Below are 20,114 nucleotides of genomic sequence, written 5' to 3' on the forward strand. Positions count from 1 at the left end.
GGGGCAGACGCATGCAACGCTGCACACTGGATGGTAAGGGGAAAGTGCCCTGACCAGGCTGTGCAGCTGCAGCACGGATGGAGGGCGGGAAGGACACACTGTAAGGTGGTGAGGAACACCTATGGTGAAGTTACTAGAACCTTAAGCATGCATCACGTGGAAAGGGCTCAGAATACAAGTGTTTAATGACAGCAGTGATGTGGAAAGTGAAATTAAAAGAAATGAGGCAAAAGCAAGAAAATGATACTGGAGGGAATCTGCCCAAATCAGTAATAACCACATTCCGCTGTGAGGGTTCATGCAGGGGATTGACACACTTGCTCTTCATCCTCTTCACGATGGCTGGTATCTGCTTTGGATGTATTTGTACTCAGTAAGCACACCAGATCCTGGGCCTACACTGGAAAGCTTCCTCAGGCCACGGAAGGGAGAGAATTAATCAAGGTGTATATATACACAACAGCACCTTTAGCTGAAAATGTGAAAGATCATTTAGCAAAGTTTATGTGTTTTTGCAAAGGACTGGATTGACTCAGGGTGAGAAAGGTGGGAGGTTGTGAAAGCTTTGTCTCCAGAAGTGATTTTGTTACGGAGCTCCTACCTCAGGTCACACACAGACCAGCCCCCACCATTATGGGTGAGCAACACAGTTATTAAAGTTCCCACTTAATGCCAATTCAAAAAATGACATCTCAGGAATTTCACACGTTAGCTCTGAGTCACTGCCTGCAGAACCTGCCATCCAGAAGAGTCTGAAAAGGAAGTGCTTCAACTTGTAGCATTCAATGGAAACAACCCCCCCACATTCCTGCTCGGTCACAGCAGCCGTCCCCAGTTCTGCTCTGACATGAGGGATCTGAAGTGAAACAGCTTTCTCTCCAGCCCACTACCTATAATGCCTTCATTCTGCCCTTTTATTTTTCCCCCCCATAAACCAGCAGTCAAAGGACACCTTTAAACAAGAGTCTTAAATGGTATGACCACACACGGGCTTTTCTGAACATCTCTTGCTTTGGGAGACACGCTGCAGATCTCTGATGGCTTACTCTTTTAGAACACTGGAGGAGTGTCTGCATTTGGATCCATCACTGAGGTAGGTGGCAAGCCCCATCAGATCTGTGAACAAACCAACTGCTCAGAGGTACAACTCTAGAACATTACAGTGAGCAGCTGATCCTGAAGCTCAATTTGCTCTTCTTAGCAATGAGCAAAGGCTTCTACAGTGAAGGTGAGGTTCTGCCTGCCTCCACTTGGCTGCAAGAGCAATAGCCAGACTATTATACTAACAACAGAGTACACATTGGAGGGCATAACACAGACAGACAGATGCTGTGCTGGAGACAGAGTCAGGGAGGTAAGGCTTCAGTGACCAGAAAAAGCTGATGAATAGCTTTACAATCGAGAATTGGAGATAACAGAAATAAGATAATTACTACAGAGCTGGTTGCAAGGACAGACTTTTTTCACCATCTTCCCTGAAGCACAAAGAGAGAGTCATTTGTTAAAGGTAAGAGAAACAGTGAGAAACGTTTAGTATCAGCAAACAGTATGAAAAGCTTGGTGAGAAACAGAGGACACAGCACAGCAGGGCTCTTGTAGTCACTAACTGGGACATTATAGGAAGAATCCAAAGACTGGTCTGATAACTTAATCAGTACTTTCAAAAAGAGAAGAGGCTCAGCCTCCCACATTTATTCTTCAGAAGTCCCACACTGTAGTAAAGAATGTCAGCAGACATTGCTGCCACAGCTGTGCGTTGCCACAGAAGGAAGAGTAAGGACACCTTCCACTTTTGTCAGGACATAGGGAGTATTTTGCAGCCATCAAATCTGGCCCGGTTTGCAACACGAGAAAAATTTAGTTGACAGGGCAAGTGCTTTCAGTTTGTCATCCCATTTTCTCAGATCTGTGGAACAGTTCAGACACTCCCTGCCAAGCTGTACTGCTCTGTTTCTCCAGCTGCACAGTTAAAAGCATCAATTACTGCACTGTTTCCTTCAAGGCCGCCGATTCTAATGCAGCATCTTCTCCAGCTGTCACTCTCCGCCACAGTCTGCAACAGCATTTCAAGGACAAGAATCCGGGAAGCAAGTGACCTGCAGTAAGCTAAGTGCCAGGCCAAGCTGTGCCATGCCAAGTATTACCTGCTTTTAGAGGACAGCTACAACACAATTTTCAAAAGGAATCTGTTTCCCTTAGCACCAGGCCCATAAACAAGAGATATAAGTGCTGAAGTACTCTTAGAGAGCCAGATAATGGTCAATTTGCAGCAAGCCAAGGCCTTGTAAGTAAATGATACTTGTAATCACTTCACTGTCAATTCTAGAAATGGAATGGCTTTTTTTTTATATTCTCTACCCCCAAAAAGGACAGGCCAAACTAAAGATGATTTTAAAGATAACTTCTTCCAATCAAGGAGCCATAAATCTTGAGATGGCAGATGTCAGTACACACCTGCACATCAATATACTGTACTTACACCCCCAAACCCCATAAAGTGAGATAAAGCTATCATTGCAAAACTGAACAGCCAGGAAAAAATTCCCCTCCAACCCGCTCCCCCTCCTCCTGTTTGCATTGCAGCTGTCCCTGCAGAAGGCCAGGCCCAGTTCTGCTCACAACTCTGGCTCAGCTGTGCTGCTGTCAGGTGTAGAGACACAGATGCTACAGATGCGTGGTGACTGTCATGCAGTGCAGCGACCAGAAGGCTCTTTACAGGGCTTAGAGCTCATACCAAGTCATTCCAGAGGGTGGGAAACAAGTGTCAGACATTTAAAGGGTCCAGCCTGCAGAAGCAGCATGGGGGATGGGTGCAGCACTCGCAATAAAAAGCATCACATCAGCAGCCTTGGCTCAAGCATGTCATCACTTCAGTCACATCAGAAGTTTGAGGCTCTCTCATAAGTCTGTCCTAATCTAAGTAAAAAGACTTTAAAGAGAGCTGCAAGGTAACTTGTGAGGGTTGACAGGGTGTCTGGAGATCTCGATTTACCCACCTTTACTGCTATTTGCTGCACAATTAGTGTATTTCAAATTCATAGTAAAGACCTGTACATCTGGGCCCATTAATAAGTAGGGATCTTTTCAGTTTGCCTTTGGCTGTTTGCTAGTGAACACAGTCAGTATTAACCGCCTACAGGTGGCATCAACGCTCTACACCAGTGCTGAGAACAGGCCAAAATACCTCCCATCTGTACAGACTGCTGCAGGAAGGCAACACGTTCCCCCCGGCATTTAGAGCAGTGTCCAGCAAAGGAACAACTTGGAAAACAGGTCTTCCTTGCTGTTCCACTAAAAACACTACCTCCCCTCCAAGCTTCTCATCAGCTAAGCTGATATATGCTGAAACCTAACTACCACGACAGGCCAAAATCAAACACCCAAGCACCCACAGTTGGCTAAACTCCCCCCAGATTCTGTCACTGCACTGAACTCTCCTGAAAGTTTCTACCAAAAGCTTAGAGAAAGCGGTTGTTTTTAAGTGTACCACTAGAACACCTAACATGAGAACCCAAACTTCTAACGGCGTGCCAAAGAGCAGCTCAGCGGAGCCATGGGATGGGAGGGAACACGAGATGGAAAGTGAGAATGGGCTGCATGAAACAGATCCAAGCAGCAAAAGAAAACCAAAGAGACAAAACAAAAAAAACAGACAAGGAAGGAGTAAAGGTGTTACACACAAAGAGCCAAGCAGGGCGTACTCAGAAATCGGGTCCTCCTGCCACCAGGCTTGAACGTCACTCTCTCAGATGCACAGTTAAACTTCGCACAGCCTGTGAGAAAACAAAAACGGGAAGAACAGAGAAAGGAGAGGAGAAGAGACAGAACACCACTACGAGATGTTAGCAACTCGAGGTTGGAAAGGTGAAATGCATTAACGTGACACACAAGAATAAGCCTCAAAGTGTAGACCAAAGAGTATGTAGACAATATACGGAGCGAAGAGACTCCCTCCAATACCTCCAGACGTTAAGCCAAGTTTGCAGTGTTACTCTTCAGCATATAACCCACACAATCTACAGGAAGGCTAAATCCTGGCAAAATGATTCCACTTATGAAATGTTGCTGCATAACTCTACAGATACGGGGAGGCAATTCAAGTAGCTCCAAAGCAGTTGAAACGGTTCATTAAAAAAACCAACACTATAGAAAATGTTTCCAAAAAAGTCTGTTCCCATTTTCTGTCTGTACTTCTCTAATTTCAGTAACACAGCACATTAGAATTGATGTATTCAAGTCGTCTATGGCAAAGCGTTTCAAAAGATGTTCCAGAGGAAAGGAAAAGAAACAGAACAGCTAAGTTCAGAGAAGTAAAGAATCAAGCTGTCATCCCCTTAACGACTGGCAAGCAAAAATGCCCTCCCTACCAAATAACTCAGAGCTGTGTCTGAGAAATTATTTGATAACACGTTAACAACTAGCAACTCACAACTGGAGTAGCTTGGGTTAAATAATTTCTTATTCCTACCCATCCATCCTCCTATGCTAACCCTTCCAGGATAATTCTTTAACTCACAACTGCAAAACATGAGCCTTTTTTACCTTTTATTGTTAAAAATTCCATTGACAGAAACAGTCAAAGCAGTTTGGAAGTCTAAAAGGATGCTGAGTCTTCAGAGATTTCCTATCATTGCAATTAGCTGACATCAAACCTGCTCTGCCTCTTCCTTAGTCTCATGTCACATCTCCAACCCCTTCTTCTCATCTGCCTCCTCATCCTTTCAGACAATCCCTTTCCCCCAGGACAGCAGATCACTGCTCGTTGCCACCATCCTGCATTCTTTTGTATTCTCCTTGGTGCTTTCATAGCAGCAGGCAGGGCCACGGGCTCTACGTCCATTACTCAACCACCTCACACTTCACCTATGTATGAAGGCAGAAACCTATTTGCAAAACTCCCCCTTATCAGCCTGGAGACTAACAATCCACTTTACGTTGTCCCCTAAAAAGCAAGTGTCATCAAGCTGATCATTCATTCAGCAGTAACTAAGGTGCAAGACTTGATACTGATCCCTTTTCAAGTCTTACCTTGGCCTGGTGCCGAAAGGCTCGGTACCGAAAGGGCACCATCACTGGTAAAGGCAGAGTAGAGATTTTCGCTAGAAGGTGAAGGTTTGAGGGGCTGTAACAAATGGTTCTGCCCAGTCTCTGGCACACTACCAGGAGGATGAAGAGTCTGCTGTGGGGGCAAGACTGATGGTGCACTTTGAGCTGACAGATTGCCTAGGGGAAGAAGGAAGGCAAACAGTTGTTCAACGTTTCAGTTTCCCCCACATCACTTTCAAAGCTTCTGTTGTGGCTCCCAAAGGACAGGGGTGGGAAAAGAAAAAAGAAGAAAGTTTGACTGGAACATTTACTAGAGAGTGAAGTCACTACCAAGTAATTCTAATGATCACTTGAACTAGTATGCTACAGACACAGGAAAAAGTGCTGTGGTGAGGTGAAAAGAGGATATCAGCCTCTGGTCAAGCACAGCAATCCAGGCAAGAGAGGGGGAGGCAGGTGGAGGGAACACCACCAGTTTCTGCAACAGCAGTAAGACTAGAAAAAATATTTACTTAAGTCTTAAAGGCTGTGCTATCTCAACATTACACTCACACATAGTTCCCCTATCATATAACAGAACACAAGTGAGCAGCCAGGGTGAATGGGATCCAGAAATTGCAGCGTGACGTGGAATTAGCAAAGTACGTGTGCAGGAAGCAGTGCTGGCCCTCCAATTTTGTTTACCCAGTGCTACAGGATTTGAGAGACATCTACAATTAACCAGCATGCATTAGACATACAACAGAAAAAAGAACTATTTTTGAGTTCTGTTTATCACAAAAATGGGCTCAGTAAGAAAGGAAGTCTTGACAATTAAAATTGTTTCTCAATTTGTAAGTACAAAAAAACTGCAGCTCCATTAAAAAAAAACACTACTTCAACATCCATCAACTATGACTAAGTTTAAGAACACTACTATTACCATGCCTAAGTGCTACTAAAGTAGAAAAATAATCTGAAAATGACTGAAAAGCCCAGTCCCATTCTGTAAAAACCAGTTTCAAGAGGCACCAAGAGCAGTTTATAATTAAAGCAGTTTTAAAATTAAAGAACTCACAAAGTTTCCCCCCATACTGTAAATTTACACTTTTCTTCCTAGTTACAGCCCTGTGACTGATCTCTAAAAAAAATACAAATCACAACTTCAAAGCTGCTCTTACAGAACAATGTAACAGTTTCTTTCACTAGATTGCAAAGATCACAAGCAAGACTGCCAAGTAGCAAAAGCAACTTCAAAAGTGATCTAGTAATTCAGGCAGCAGAGGGAGACACACATCTCTCCCTCCAATGGTAATATAGACACAGACATAAATCTGAGAGATGGTACCTTATCTGTTTTATCCACTCCAAAAAAATTCAAGGAAGTCTTACCTGATAGCTGAGGGCTTTTATTGCCCTGGGAGCTGCTACGACTGGATTTGTTGCTTTTTCCTTTAGTAGGTCGTCTCCTCCTTCCTGAGAGGGGTGCAGCTGGGGGAATGATGACTGCAGGTGGGGCCTTCCCCAGTTTCATGTAGAGTGACTCAATCTCCTGCTTCTGGCGACTCTGCAGCTCTTGGATCTCTTTAAGGTGCCTAACAAGTTAGAAGAGTATGACTTACAAAAATTACTTGTATATACATGCATGCATGGAATCCCTCCCCTCCAGTCAAGCTTGACAGGCTTCTTTGGTTAAACTCTCATTAACTTTTAAGAAAAGAAGAAATAAATCTTTTCCACAAATAAGCACTGAACACACATAGCAGAACTCTTGCTACTTGGTACTGTGCTCTAGCCCTGGCTAGAATTTCAATACAAAGTTCCCAATGTTGTAATCACAAAACCAGGATAAATGGAAGAACAAATACATCTGTGGCAAAAGAACAAATCATTTGGCATTAAAATGCTGCAGGAACAGCTAGATTACTCAGTTTTCTGACACATATGACCTTGGAGACTTCTACATTGGCATTGCCTTAGATTTTTTTTTCCAGAGCAGTTGCATACACAAGACTTAAAATTACCAGCTGCCCTAAAAAAGCTTCCCTTTCAGTATAAATTAGTAGGTCATATTGCATGACCTGTAATTTTTTTTCCTAAGCCAATACAGATTCTTCAGGAAAAGGAGAACCATTAGAAATGCCAGAAATGCATATCAGAAATGCAGAAAGTTGTGCATCATTTTCAAATAAGATGCCACTACTGCCACTAACTACTGAACTTCTGCAAGATGCAAAAGCTTCTATAAATCTGCAGTTTTATCCACAGTGCAGCAACCAATCTACATGGAAACACATGCAAGAAGGTCATAGATTAGAAAAGCAAATACATACACCTTATTTTTATAATGGTGTACTACTTTCCCACTAAAGAACTTTATTTCTCACATAGACGCTGACAATTGATCCTGACACTTCGTAAAGGTTGAGCCTTTTAGAAGTTTATTTTTGTTCCTTGTGAAAAACAAGTTACAGCTGCAATTTGGACGAATCCTGTTACACACATTTCACACACAACCACCCAAGGAAAGAAAACCTTACTTCTCCCGTAACTGACGGAGTTCCAATTTCAAGTCTTCGTCTTCGATATCCGACTCATTGTCGCTGCTCATGTAGGAAGAGTTGAATGAGTTGCTAGGGCTCTGAACAGGGAGACTGATCTTCGACCCCAGGAGCTGGAGGGAGTCTGGGCTCCCTGAACCATCATCCAAATCCTTAGCCATCCCACTTAAGAAGGCAGCCTCCGGTTCAGAGGATGGACCATTCATGTGTGGGGACTGCCTTGACTCCAACTCTTTCTTCGGAGCTGTGGCTGAAGCAGCAACTTGTTCCAGGCCCACAGAGCGAGGAAGAGTCATTGGCTCTTTCTCGGCACAGCTGACCTCATCCTGAGTCTTTGACACTGAGAAGCGTCCAACTTGATCCATTGTTGTTGTGACCTGAAAGCGCCCGACCTTAGTAGGCTGACCGACATCCACTGGTAACTGCAGCACAGGAACTGCCCGAGGAATGCCATCTACCACATCCAAGGAAGAGTCAGTGACAGCCTCACTTTTCCGACTGCCAGCCTGCTTTACCAGTGTACTCTCTGGGCTACTGCCAGACAGGGATGAAGAATCAGTGGAGGTGGTTTCAAATTGCACCGGCTTAGTTTCCCGTTTGTCACCCTCTTTTAACACATCGTCCACTGCCACGGATACCTAGAACAGAAATGCAATCATGCAGATTTCCTTAGTTCTTCCTTAACATGATACTTTTGTTTACTTTAACAGTGAGATGCGTCTGTGAGGGGAAAATAACTCATTTCCTCAATACTCCACAAAGCAAGCTACGGCTTCTCTCTAAGTAACACCTTACCACACAAAATAGTGCTTCTAAGCAATCTAGAGAATTAACTCCAAGAAACACAGCAGACTCAGAGGAGACTTCCTTCACTAACCAGATATAATATAGGGCATATGCCAGCACCGTTGGCCAAAAAGCAGCTAACATTAAAGACCAAGGTCAACAGTTACACAGTTAAGGCCTGACATGAACCACTGTATTCACAATTCTGCACCTAGTGCCATGGATGAAAACAGCATCTGCACAAAGCGGTGCATTCACAAGCTCAGCGTAGACATTTTCTCCTAATAGCAAAGCCTCCCATGAGGTACACTGAACTGGCACTATGCAGGAACTTCCTAAAGATCCTCTACCAACAACCAAAGAAGTTTAACGCCTCCTACCTGAAACCGTCCCATCTTCAGAACACCAGCTCCTGCTGTGGTAGCCGTAGCACAGCTCTCTCCGACAGATGATGCTGAAGCTGAGGAAAAGGAGAATGGGATTAAGAAGAAAATGAGTAACAAATTATATAACTCCAACCATTTATTTTTATCTATGCAACTATTAGTTCATTCTCAACATGCCCTTGGATCCATGGAACCCAGTCTCTTTATCAACTTTACCATATTGAATATCAAACTGTAATGTTAAAGGCACTTTTCTACAAAGTCTCCCTGCACAGTATACTTGCTAAAAACGCACTTAAGATAGCAGTAAAATAAAAAACCCAAAACCACAATGACTTCAAACACGGATGCAAAATAACCAAAGAATAAAAAAAAATATAACTGAAACTTGGGTAATAAAACTTACCCACACTGACTACCTAAATTTCACAAACACGGGAGATGATTTATTAATAAAAGAGAGGTTAAGTTGAAGAAACGTTCTAAACTATGTTTATACAACATAGTGTACGTGAAGCTTCTGGAGCTGGATTCTTAGGTGTCAGCTCCTAATTTTGTTGCTGTATGCACTGGCAGTGTAAGGTTACAAAGCAGAGAAATAACATTCTATTTTTAAATCAGTTCTACTGGACAGCTTGCTTTGTTTATTAAACAACCTTCCAGTTTGTTTATTTTTAACTTCTATACTGTTGCAGTACCAAATTCTATACCAACTCATTTTCTAGCAGATAAATGAGTTCTTCAACATAGTTCACACAAGCATACCAAAATGAAAATATTTGTTTCTTTTCCTACTGGTTTTGTCAGTTTTTGAAGGTTTGTCATCATCAGAGGCACATGCAAGTTAAATAATGTTTACTACATCAGGAATAATTTTAGCACTGTGTTAATAGATTGGTTTTCAAAAGGAAGATTAAAACAATGAGGATATTATTGACAGGAAAGCCTCAGACTACTTTACAAGTTGTTGGGTGGGTGGGTGTCTCTCCCGACAACTATGCTCATTTAGATTTTAAAGTCATTGATCATCCAGACTTCAACTGCTGATCATCCAGTCAACCTTCAGTTGCTCTAAAGCAGCCAGAAGGGTACATATGGTTTTCCTATTACCTTTCTTAAATTTTCAGTACTTTAATCTTTATTTCTCTGCTTCAACAAAAACAAAACACCCTTACATTAGGAAGAGGTAGACTACATGTAGAATAGTGTGACAACACAAAAGAAGTAGTCTTTAGTGTTATGTTCTTGGCAACAACAGAAGGCAGAGAAGAGTTCCTTTGAATCCCAAAGCTGTACCTTAGCAGCATACTGGGGATGCTTTGCAAGTCTTAATTTAGGATTTTGGACAGCTTGAAATCCTAAATGAGTTACTGTAATATGCATGTGTCACTCCCCTCTCCTGGCCTACACTGGAAAAACTCAGTCTGCTTACTAAAATCTAACATGATCATTCAGGAATTGCCACTGTATGACTTACTAAAAAAGGCTATATAGTTCCAAGTCGCTAGTCTGCTCAAACTTTGGGTTGCATTTCCATGCTTAGAAACAAATCTAAAACCATCAAGGCTGTCTTACCATCCTTCAGAGACTGTGTTGTTGTGGACACCATCCCAGTAACCGTTGTAGATGCTACAGAGGGCACAGACTACAGATTCAAAGTAAAAACAAAATAAAATTAATTACGTTTTAAAAAATGCAGTTTGAATGCCAACAAATCCACCATCCTGCATATTAGATCCTCTACAATTTAATCTTCATACTATGACCCACAACAAGACAAAAATAAGACTTTTTTAACCTCCAAAGCAAGCAACATCAGCCAGAGATTTTGCCTTATAACCCTGAGGCTGCCAGCAAAACACCCCCTTTCACTTTACAGAAGTAATACCTAAGTAGCTGTTTGGAGATCACAAAGTCAATTGTTACCCTTATTTTGTATCAAAGTTTGATATTATAAGTAATTAGGAAAATAACTACAAAAAGCCTTTCAAAATTTCAGATTTACACTGTAGACATCATTCCCAAATGAAGACTGACATATCACACACTGCTCATTCACTGCTTCTTCCCCTTATTCTATCATCACTTTGGTGACATTAATGACATCAGCAGAAAAGATGGCTTAGAACTAATACTAAAACCAGCCTCAGGAAATACATAATTTATTGCAACATACAGATTTTTCCTATTTTGGTTGACTCAGTCCCACAAACTGTTTCCTTGTTTTCATTTGTGAAAGCCTGAAGACTGGCATAGTGAAGGCAGTGACCTAGGAGCATAACCATGAGAAAATACTGAAGTTTTTCAAGACTATTAAACAGTAAACATTGCAAACGTACACAGGCAGGAGCAGATGTCACTGGAACAGTCTCTGGACTAAGGGTTCTCCTCAGCTTTGCATCCAGATCTTCCAGGGGCTGTTGGGACTGCGAAAAGAAAGAGTAAGCACATGTCCCAGCTCAGGAGAAATACACTTCAATTGAGAAACAGTCATAATTAATAACAGGACTTAAAACAGTCAGTATAGCTTTCATATTTCTATCATATTCTCTTCCTACAAGTTCACATTTCACATGTATAGTACAGTAAGGCTGGAAGTAACTTAAGCAACATGTCTGGTAAAAAAAAAAGAATAGAAGCATTAACCGGAACTTCTGTTTCTCCTGAGTTTAGCATGACGTTTGCATTCCCACTCTTAAGAACAGAGCAAAGATGCTGCAAGCCTCCAAGTTCTACATTGTTTTTGCTGGAGGAAGGTCAAGTCAGTCAATTAGAATTTAAAATCATTTTAAAAAAATGACAAGAAAACAAAAAACAAACCCACAAGTTTCCACAAAAAAAATGTATCTGCATGGATGAGCTGAAGAGGAGAAAAAGACAGGGCTAGCATCTCTCTCAAGTATGCTTATTATAGAAGCATAGAATGGTAAGGGTTGGAAGGGACCTTTAGAGATCATCTAGTCCAAGATTTCAGTTGTTTGAGTTGGCATCCAAGATGGTTTTCAAACTTGGCCAGTTGAATTGGAGAAAATAATTACCAAAAAATATTTTAAAGATAAGAAATTCTAAAGGTAATTAAAATTATTAATTAGGACCATACTCATAAAATACATATCAAAAAAGAAAAGTGTTGGCAGATACCACAAAGTTGCAATGCTGACACTACAGAGAAGAAATTTCCACTCAAACCTTAGCATCATTAATTTTTCCAAGTCTTTTACCTTAAAAAGCCAGATCTATTTTTAGAACTGAAGCTGAGGTCATGGCAACATAAAAACATTACCCTCCACTGACAAGAAACTGAAAGTTAGAGGTATACAATAGCATAAAGATGCTTTCAACGGGTTGCCAGGATGACATTGTTCTTGAATTGGGAATTAACACAAAACCAAAACAACCGAAGAACAATAAACCCTGTATCAATTCCCTCCAAAGAAAATGGACAAGATGCAGACTTCCATGCACTCTTCAGAAATCCAAACACTTAGTAGACAAGTGAGCAAATTTAATTCAATAATACTACAAAATAAAGAGGCTACATCACCCAAAATTCTATATAACTCATCACATAAGCTCATAAGTAGGTATTTGCTTTAAGCAAACAAAAAGCTGAGATATCAGAATGATCAGGAGTACAGGTCTCCTTATGGAAGAAGGGTACTAAAATGAACCTTGAAAAGTTTATCTAAATTAATCTTTAAAAAGCAGTTAAGGACTAATAAGAACAGGTATTTATGACAAAGGAACAAACTGTCCAAAACTGGTGTTGAGATGACACATACTTTGTCTGCAAATTAGGAGTCTGGCACAAAGAAAAAATTAAAAGTTGTGTAATGAGCTACTGACAGAAGCAATAAGGCAACCCTATCTCCTCTAAGACAAGCCAGTAATTTTCCAGATAGTATTATGTAGTAGCAGCAAATGCTCTTAACAGTCAATTAGATTTGATCCAGTTGGTCTCCTCCAATTTTGTCTCACTCCTGGACGGGCTTTAAGAGTTCAAATGAGAAGTGAAATTAGGTAAGCTGTTTGCAAAAGGACAAGGAACAAGGGATCTATATTTATGCTTCTTCCACACCACAAACCCTGCCAGAAATATCCATGACAAACAGGAAGAAGGCTTTTGCAGTGGTACAGTGGCTTGAGTCATATAAGTGGCTACAAGTGCTTTGAGTTTTGGGAAAAACATTACTAATAAGCCTGGTTCCAAGCAATGACAGTAAAAAAGACTATGAACTCATCATGAATGATTTTAATAACCTGCCTCTGGATACATTTGCTACTCCTGCTCGTGGTAAGAACAAAGATAAGAATTATGACCAAATTACTGCTGTCTCCTCTTCAGCAAAACTATGCTTCAGAAAGAACTGGCTGAATGGCATAAAACAGCTTCTGTCTCCACAAGCCAGAGAAAAAATAAAGTGTTGTTTGCTAACACTACCATCTTACAGCTTGACATAAATCATAAAGCTTCTTGCTTACTTTGGAGGCAGAAGATACTCATTTCTTCATTATTCATAGGGCAGGAATATGGCCCTCAACCTGCTAGAAAGAACCTGCACAAAACCAAATACAGCAACACTCCTTTCCACGAGGTTTCAAGACCCATACATTCATTTTCACAGTTTTCTAACAAAAAACACAACTTACTGCCTTTTCACACTGAATAAAACTTTCCAAGTTGTGGACTGATTCTCATTGCTCACAAGAGATTTAAACGTGCTTTAGCTAAAAAGAAGAGACAACCAAGAAGTAGTTCCAGACACAGAGGCCATCTGTGAAGACTCCTTGACTAAGGTTACTGATTTACATTTGCTCCATCAGATGAAGACCAAGAACAAACAGGATGACAAATCAACTTGTGGTATAATCTAATTTAGGTCCAGTAGCCAGTTCTCATTCTAACCTCTGGGACATATTCTATGCAAACTTGAGTAAGATATATTAAGAGATCACAAGAAAATGACATTTACTAGAAGAATCAGAGAAACTGCTGAATAAGAGCTTCTGCACAGAGAGCACTGGAGGAAAAAAGTTGGAAAGGTTAAAAAGGGACTATTAATGTCATAAGTAACAGAAAACTACACAAGAACAGTTAACATGCCCTGTTGATCAACTCACTGATGTCTTTAAAAGCAGGTAATACCATAGTTCTCACATTTGAAAGATAGAAATGGAAATATTGTTTGAAGGGCAGCTTTGAAGATTAGTACCCTAATACATGTAACTTCAGTTCTTACAGTTTTAGCTGTAATGTTGCCTTAGCACAGTTTAAATTTGCGATTTTCTAACACTATCCCTTCATATGACAGTCGGCTTAAATCCTTTCAGATATTTTCTCATTAAGCTGTCTTAAATCCAAAAAAAGGAGCAGCTTGCAAAAAACTGAAGTTACATTTAAAGTTTATTTTAAATTCCCTTCTACAGGTGACACGTGAATTCAAGAGTTCCACTGCAAGAGATGAGAAGGAGAATGTTACCAGAGTTACAGAGAGGACTTCAGCAAGGGTTAGCTCAGTCTACACTGAAATTCTCAGCAGTCAAGTAACCAAAAAAGGAATTAGGCTATAATGCTAATAAGTGTTGTTCAGATTTCTATACTGTAGCTATTTTATTGGAATTCCTTTACAATTTAGTTAAGATTGAAGTAATTATTTTCTATGAAAGGACAGACTGCAATTCGAGTGTAATTTCTGGACACATACTCCGAGACTATTTATTGTGGGCTTAAGCCACAGGCAGAAGAGGTTAATACTACATGAAGCATTTGCACACAGGAAACAAGAAAGTCCAGCAAAATTACTCTGAGCCTTAAGCAGACACCATTAGGTACCCACTTGAATTGGATCTTCTTTGCAGGTTTGAATATAAAATTGGAATGATGACTTTGCACCAAGTGTAGAAAGCCATTTTTGTGCTTATTCACAAACTTCACTCAAATGTAGCACAACTCTATGTCATGGTCTCATGGGTTTCATTTGGTTATTTTTTTCAGCTTTTCTTTGCATATTGAAGTGTGTTATTCCCATGTTACATCTCATTACACAGGATTTAGAAGATCCATAAAAGAGTTTTGTCTTTATAACACTGTACTTTCAATCAAAGGGCTGGTTTGTCTTCTATCTTTTTTTTTTTTTTAAACCAGAAGAGAAGACAGACTTCACCTTTGTGGTCTTGAGGTCATCATCTGTCCATTTTACATACAAAATATCCAAGCCAACTATTGCATACAAGGACAGAACCTAAGCAAGAGGTGGCACTGCTACATTCCAACTCATGTCTGTGATCGGGAGCTTCAAATACTTTTTGTAAATCTGAAAGCCTAGTGAAATCAGAGAGCACCACAACAAAAAAAACAACTCAAACCAGGAATTTTCAAAGCCAGCAATTTGGCATTAACATTAAACTGCAGTATATACACGGCTTCCCTGAAGAGGTATTATTTTGCTACTATGTTCTGTTCAAGAAGAAAACCATTTCAAGTTCTATGCACACACTCACCTATGTTTGTAAAAAAACAAACAAACAAACAAACAGCAAAAACACTAAAGTTCAGGTTAGCACACTAAAAAACCCAAGCCTGATGGATTGTTCCTCTACTTCAGACACTGGGTACAGCATCCCAAACAGCAAGCTACATACCCAGTGCTGAAGTGATTCTGCGTACTGCTAAATAAAATGGGTTACTCAGTCAAAAGAAAAGAAAAAGACATTAATAACATGCAATAGAGAGTTTAATCAAAACATGCTATTTGAAAGGAAAAGCAGCAGATAAAATCTGCCACATCGTGTAGCACCTGAGTTAGTGAAGGTCCTGGCAAAGGTGGCAGAGGCTCACTGGATGGAGTGACAGCCGGAAGTTCAGAACCTACAGGTAGCACCTATGGATAACGAAGAGGAAACGCGAGTCCATCAGACATGGAACCACAGAAGGATCAGGTACCAAGCTACAGTCAGTCATGTCATACAACAGAAACCTCAACGTTTTCCTGTAGAGACTTCCTTCCTGGAGAGTTAGCAGAGTCTTCAAGGATTTTTGCAACAGATGGAAGTTGGTTGTTTGCTTTCGTTTGCTATTGAGGACATATTTTGGTTTGGTTTTAGTTTTGTTTTAAACAAACAAAACTCTTCGAGCAGCCACAACTTCCAGTTTAAACAAGCTGCTGTGTCCAGGAGCAAAAGTATCCTGGGGATATTATTTTCAAGTCTGCCAAAAATGCTACAATAGTTTTTCCAAAAAGCAATTAAGTTTCCAAGAAGTTTAATTTATAAAAGGGTGCAAGAATGCACTCAAAACTCCTTACAACAGATCTATGTTAGCTGTCCATTAGCAACAGCAAGCTACGTGCTTCTGGCAAGTTGTTCCAAGCCAATGTGACTTGAGAACAGAACTATAAGGCCTGAGGATGTCTCTACTTGTTGAGAGGCAGGTTTACAGATCTCTCACACCAATCTCTTGGTCCATCAATTTTTTTGAACCTGAAGGCTGTTGATGACCCACAGAAGATGACTAGGCCATGCAACTGGGGAGGGGGAAGTCATCTCGGTTACTTGGAAGAGGTTAGACAGACTGGAAGGGTTAGAAAGAGGCATCAAAGCCTCCCTGCCCAGGTCAGACAGCACATTCCAGTTAGTTATTTCCATTGTTAGGGAAGTGGGAAGTTCTAGGGATTAAGGTGATCCATTACACAATCTGCAATTCTTATCCTTAGCTATAATTTGGACGCTTGACCGTGACTTTGACGTTTGAGAAACACAGGACAGTTATGAATTATAGCATTGGTCAGCTAGCTTCCCTTGCACAACAGTAAAGCACTGCTGAATATGGGTAATTGGCCCAAAGTCTATTCCAGGCCTCAACAAGCAGAACCAGTTCTAGCTTGCAGTCACATTACCACAGTTTAACTGTGGTGGTTCAAACTGCAATAACTGCCCTGTGAAGATATATTTCAGCATTATCTACCCTCACAAAAATGTTTTAGCAGGAACTATGCCAAGTTGCACTACCTTGGCTTTTACCTCAGGAATATATATATACACGTGGATATTACCCATTCTGAATTTTTAACCTGGGGTAGGTTGTTTAGTTTATAAATAAGAGGCAAAACATACTAAGTAAATTAGGAAGACAAGTCAAAACACATTTAACTGTCTAGGTTAACAGTCAGCCATCAACAAAATAAAATGCACACACATAGAGTTTAGTAAACCCTAGAAAACTAAAGCAATAAGCTCTGAAAACCTCAAAAACACCACAGAAGGTAAAATGAAAATTCATCTTTGAAAAAAGCCAAGCTCATTTATAAATGAAAATGTTAGAGAGGAAGTAGGTTTTCCACAAATGACAATCAAAACCACCAAACATTTCTTGCATTTAAAACAAGCCTTTGTAATCACAGGTTTGCAATCAGCAGGTTTCCAACTGGTCCAACTTGTCCCGAACCTATCCCAGTTTTCATTACTTTCTCATCTTCCTTTCGTAATTCTCAACTTCAATAAAAATGAATGCCTCTGTGTCTAGATTTCCTTCCCAGCTTCCTTGGCGCATATCCTTGCTCCTCTATGGTTGAAATTTTGTACTTGGTTTGAACACAGAGTACAAGGGCAAGACTACTACCGAATGGAGATGCCAGGAGCACCAGCTCAGTTTGAGTGTCCTGAAATCACTTAATGGCAAGGCTGGTTAAAGGCAATCAAACAAAGAGTCTTGGTGAGTGGAAAAGACCCTTACAGAAACTCAAGGTTTTTGGTTTGTTAACACCTGAAAGTTTCTTCAGCCTCCTTTCATTTCACTTTGAAAGAGGAAAGGCCTATGATTAGCTTAAAACACTGAAATGTCTCCCAACATGGGGAGCTATTTACAGGGAAACTGGTTGTTTAATTTCACATATTGATATGCCTTGTTAGTGAGCAGGTGGTAACACCCACAACTCAAGTGCTAAAGTTAGTCATGACTACCTCTTTCTGAGTGTGTGAAGAGCACAATTCAGTAAACAAAAAAAAAGCTTGAGGTTTTTTCCCCTCTACATAGATGAGACTTCTCAAAATCCTGCTTTCAAAAATCAAATATTCAAAAGGAAAAGAATATCCTGGCACCACATAAGCCAGCAGAGGATTTGTAAACAAAACCTGCAGTAAAGTTCACCTTCAAGGAACAGGCTAATGATACAAAGTAAAGCTAAGCTATCTTGAGTACTTTGTGAAACATATAGCCACCCCATCTCATTCTAGTGATCATACACAAGTCAAAAAGCTATTTAAAGCAAGCCTTCCAACTCTATTTGAAAAACAACCAACCAAACAAAAAACCCACAAAAATCCCACAAAAAAAACAAGCCAATCACTTCACTCTGTGGTGTACAAGTAAGAAAAATTAACAGTGACACTAAAGAGCTCTCAGATGCACATTAGAGAACTGCATCTTTTTCTTTTCCCCAATACACCCAAAATAAAACAGTTCTTGGGACACAAAGACAACCAAAACTTCCAATATTATATTAAATGAAGATATCTCTGCCTGAATATTTTGCTTTAGAAAAGAGATTCTGCTCAATAAGGTTGTTTCCTACAACACTTGAATATTCACACCAAGACTGCATTTCTTACCGGTACTCTGCTAAGAGGGGGCTTTGAAGGTGAGGTCCCTGGTTTCACTACTGCTGTTGCAATGCTGCTTGACGCCGAAATATAGCTGACTGGGGTGATCACTTGCCCCGGAGTAGCAACTGGTGTCAAAACTGGCAAGCCAGTTGGTCCAAGAGGCAAACTGCTTGGAGGTATACAAGTGCTAATAGATGTCAGGGGTTTCGTTGGTGCAACAACAGTTGTTGGTATGCCAGGAGTAACTGTAGTTTCCATTACCAATGACGTCTCCAGAGATACTGACGGATGTGCTGTTCCTATATTACCATGTTCACTGAAGAGAGATCGTAGCTTTTCTTCCAGGGTCTTTATATCATCAATACCAGGAGCCTTCGCCTGAGCGTCAGCATCAGCCTCCAGACAGTGAATATGAGGCTGATTGGGTAATGGAGCTGGTTGAGGCTGGCTGTGTATCAAAGTTTGCTGCACTGCAGGCAAGTTAGTGACTGGTTGTGGTAAGACACCAGGCAAAGGAACCTGGGGCAACATGGGTGTTGCACCTGGAATCTGGGGTAGGACGGGTGTTGATGTAATTCCTGATGGGACAAGTAAGGGATGTATCACTGGCTGAGTGACTGAAGCACATATGCTTGTTGCTATTGAGGATGACAAAGGTGCAGAGATTGGAAGAGATAAGCCAGTGGCACTGCAGGGCTGTGGTTTATCCATAGACTGCCCACTCTCAGGCAGTGACCGTGACGCGCTTACAACTGTTGTTTCTGCCAAACTGGAGACAGTGCCACTGCTACTAAGCTGAGGAAGCTGTAAAGCCACATTCGGAGCCAGAGACGGGGCAACGGATGTCTGTGGTCCTGCCATACTACTAACGATCTGAGAAGTAGACTGAGATGTCACAGCTGGTGCAACGACACCAAGACCAGTGACACCAGGAACCTGTGTAGATGGCAGTGCCAAAGACGATGGTGTGCTGATACTCGGGGCAGTATCTCCAGTTACTGGTTGAGCAGGCTGGGATGTCGCAGATAAGGAGAAAGAAGCAGGAGCGCTCACACTGGAAGCGACACCAGTCAATTGCTGTCCAGATTGTGAGGCTGGAGGTGGAGAAATAGAGCTTGGCACACTTGCGCTTGGTGCAGCTCCAATAGCTGCACTTTCTGAAGGCAAAGTTACAGGTCCTGGAACAGAAACACCTGTGCTGGAGGGAACAGATATTGAAGACGCAGCCACAGACGCAGGAGGTGCACTGCTGCCCGCCACAGTAGAAAGTGCAGGTGGAAATGGTGGTATTGTTTGATTGAACATGGGAGGAGCTGTACTAGGTCCTTCTGTCATTTGAGCATGCCCCATCTCAGAGAAAGCTTGCTGCAAGCTCAGTGATGATGCAGAGTGGGAGAGATTCATTCCAGGACCATGTAGGGGAGATGCAGCAACTGGAAGAACAGAAAAATGTCAGACCACTTGGAAAAGTTCACTACGGTATTGACTATTGCAAGACTAAGATCACAGGTACTTCCCAGAATAACAGAAAAACATACTAATCCAGGCTTACATTCAAATACAGAACTAAGGTTTCAGAGTCTTGTAGACAGCCCATCCGCATTTCTCACCCAGAGAATAGTATACTTGCATAGTACCACCCAAATTATAATGATGTCTTACCACAAACAGTGCCTTACTTCCCAAGTACTCTAAGAGGTCTTTAGGAACAGTTCAGTAAAAGAAACTTCACATTTTTGATGAGTATGTTTTATCC

At 41.1% G+C, this 20,114-nt stretch overlaps 1 protein-coding gene across 9 annotated transcripts in view; it reads right to left on the reverse strand.

Moving 5' to 3' along the window:
• WNK1 (WNK lysine deficient protein kinase 1) overlaps window positions 1-20,114 on the reverse strand; it is a 106,722-nt gene that overhangs the window by 5,943 nt on the left and 80,665 nt on the right. For 7 of the 9 annotated variants that reach the window (XM_062010092.1, XM_062010032.1, XM_062010027.1 and 4 more), the window contains 8 exons: window positions 18,365-19,791; window positions 15,556-15,639; window positions 11,098-11,184; window positions 10,334-10,403; window positions 8,753-8,832; window positions 7,566-8,224; window positions 6,418-6,620; window positions 5,029-5,223 (listed from right to left, as the gene is read on the reverse strand). In XM_062010092.1, coding sequence (XP_061866076.1) covers window positions 5,029-5,223; window positions 6,418-6,620; window positions 7,566-8,224; window positions 8,753-8,832; window positions 10,334-10,403; window positions 11,098-11,184; window positions 15,556-15,639; window positions 18,365-19,791 — 2,805 coding nt within the window. The remainder of the gene's footprint in view (window positions 1-5,028; window positions 5,224-6,417; window positions 6,621-7,565; window positions 8,225-8,752; window positions 8,833-10,333; window positions 10,404-11,097; window positions 11,185-15,555; window positions 15,640-18,364; window positions 19,792-20,114) is intronic. The other 2 variants (XM_062010056.1, XM_062010047.1) reach the window with 2 other exon arrangements.

Source organism: Colius striatus, chromosome 1 (assembly GCF_028858725.1).
Source record: "Colius striatus isolate bColStr4 chromosome 1, bColStr4.1.hap1, whole genome shotgun sequence".
Lineage (NCBI taxonomy): Eukaryota > Metazoa > Chordata > Aves > Coliiformes > Coliidae > Colius > Colius striatus.